Source organism: Eimeria mitis, genomic scaffold (genome assembly GCF_000499745.2).
Source record: "Eimeria mitis Houghton genomic scaffold, Emh_scaff1223, whole genome shotgun sequence".
Classification (NCBI taxonomy): domain Eukaryota; phylum Apicomplexa; class Conoidasida; order Eucoccidiorida; family Eimeriidae; genus Eimeria; species Eimeria mitis.
The window spans coordinates 2,122-3,222 of record NW_013568299.1 but is presented as its reverse complement, the minus strand read 5'-3'; the positions used below and the strand labels follow the sequence as shown (position 1 = coordinate 3,222).

General features: G+C 56.5%; 1 protein-coding gene across 1 annotated transcript in view; it reads right to left on the bottom strand.

Annotated features, from left to right (window-relative positions):
- Positions 1-241: 241 nt before the first annotated feature.
- The window catches only part of EMH_0032220 (uncharacterized protein), a gene marked incomplete at both ends in the record, with an annotated part of 1,428 nt that continues 568 nt past the window's right edge, over positions 242-1,101 (bottom strand). The window contains 2 exons of the mRNA XM_013494616.1: positions 242-586; positions 707-1,101. Of these exons, the coding sequence (XP_013350070.1) occupies positions 242-586; positions 707-1,101 (740 nt within the window). The remainder of the gene's footprint in view (positions 587-706) is intronic.

The window sequence follows — 1,101 nt, the reverse complement described above, 5'->3', positions numbered from 1 at the left end:
CCACCGGCCGCTCTGTCTGCACATCACTACCGTGTCTTCGTATGAGAAAAAGAAAGCTAGCTAGCTAGCTGGGTTGTCAGGGTCTTTGCCGTGTGTACGCTGTAGAATATTAAAAGGAGCAGCAAACGCAGTGCATTACAACAGCTACACTTCTGCTGTTGCTGCTGCTGCTGCTCTTGCTGCTGCTGCTGCTCTTGCTGCTGCTGCTGCTGCTGCTGCTTCTGCTGCTGCAGCAACGAGGTCAATCTGCTGCAGCAGCTGCTGCCTCTGGGGCGAGCGGCAACGAAGAAGCCTTATCAAAAGAAGAAGGACTTTGCTGCTGCTGCTGCTCATTCTGCTGCTGCTGCTGCTGCTCTGGCTGCTGCTTCTCCTGCTGCTTCTCGTCCTGCTGCATCTCTTCTTGCTGCTTCTGCTGCTGCTGCTGCTGCTGCTGCTGCTGCTGCGGGGCAGCACAAAATAAGCTGTAGGTTTTGTCTGCTTCCTGCAGCAGCTGGGGGCCGATTGCTGCTGCTGCTGCTGCTGCTGCTGCTGCTGTGTCTGGGCTGTCTCGCCACTTGGCTCGCAGCAACCCGTAAAACTCCATCACCTGAACCACAAACCCTAAACCCTAAACCCTAAACCCTAAACCCTAAACCCTCAAACCCTAAACCCTAGAAACACTAAACCCTAAACCCTAAACCCTAGATATTTATTTGCCTTTGCCTACCGTTTGGACGCGCAGCTCTTCATCATCACATTTTTGCTGCTGCTGTTGCTGCTGCTGCTGCTCGTCCTGCTGCTGCTGCTGCTGCTGCTCCTGCTGCTGCTGCTGCTGCTGCTCCTGCTGCTGCTCCTGCTGCTGTGTTTCTTCTAGCTTCCTCAGCAGCAGCAACGATTGCTGCACGTCCAGCAGCAAGCCCGCGTGCTGCTGCAGTTCTGCTGCTTCTGCTGGTGAGAGCTGCCGGCTGTGCTGCTGCTGCTGCTGCTGTTGCTGCTGCTGCAGCTGCTGCTGCTGCTGCGGGCGCGTGTGGGGCTCGCAAGTATCATCGTCTCCCCGTTGCTGCTGCTGCTGCTGGTGCTGCTGCTGCTGCTGCTGGTCTTCTGTCTCTGCCATTAGTGCTG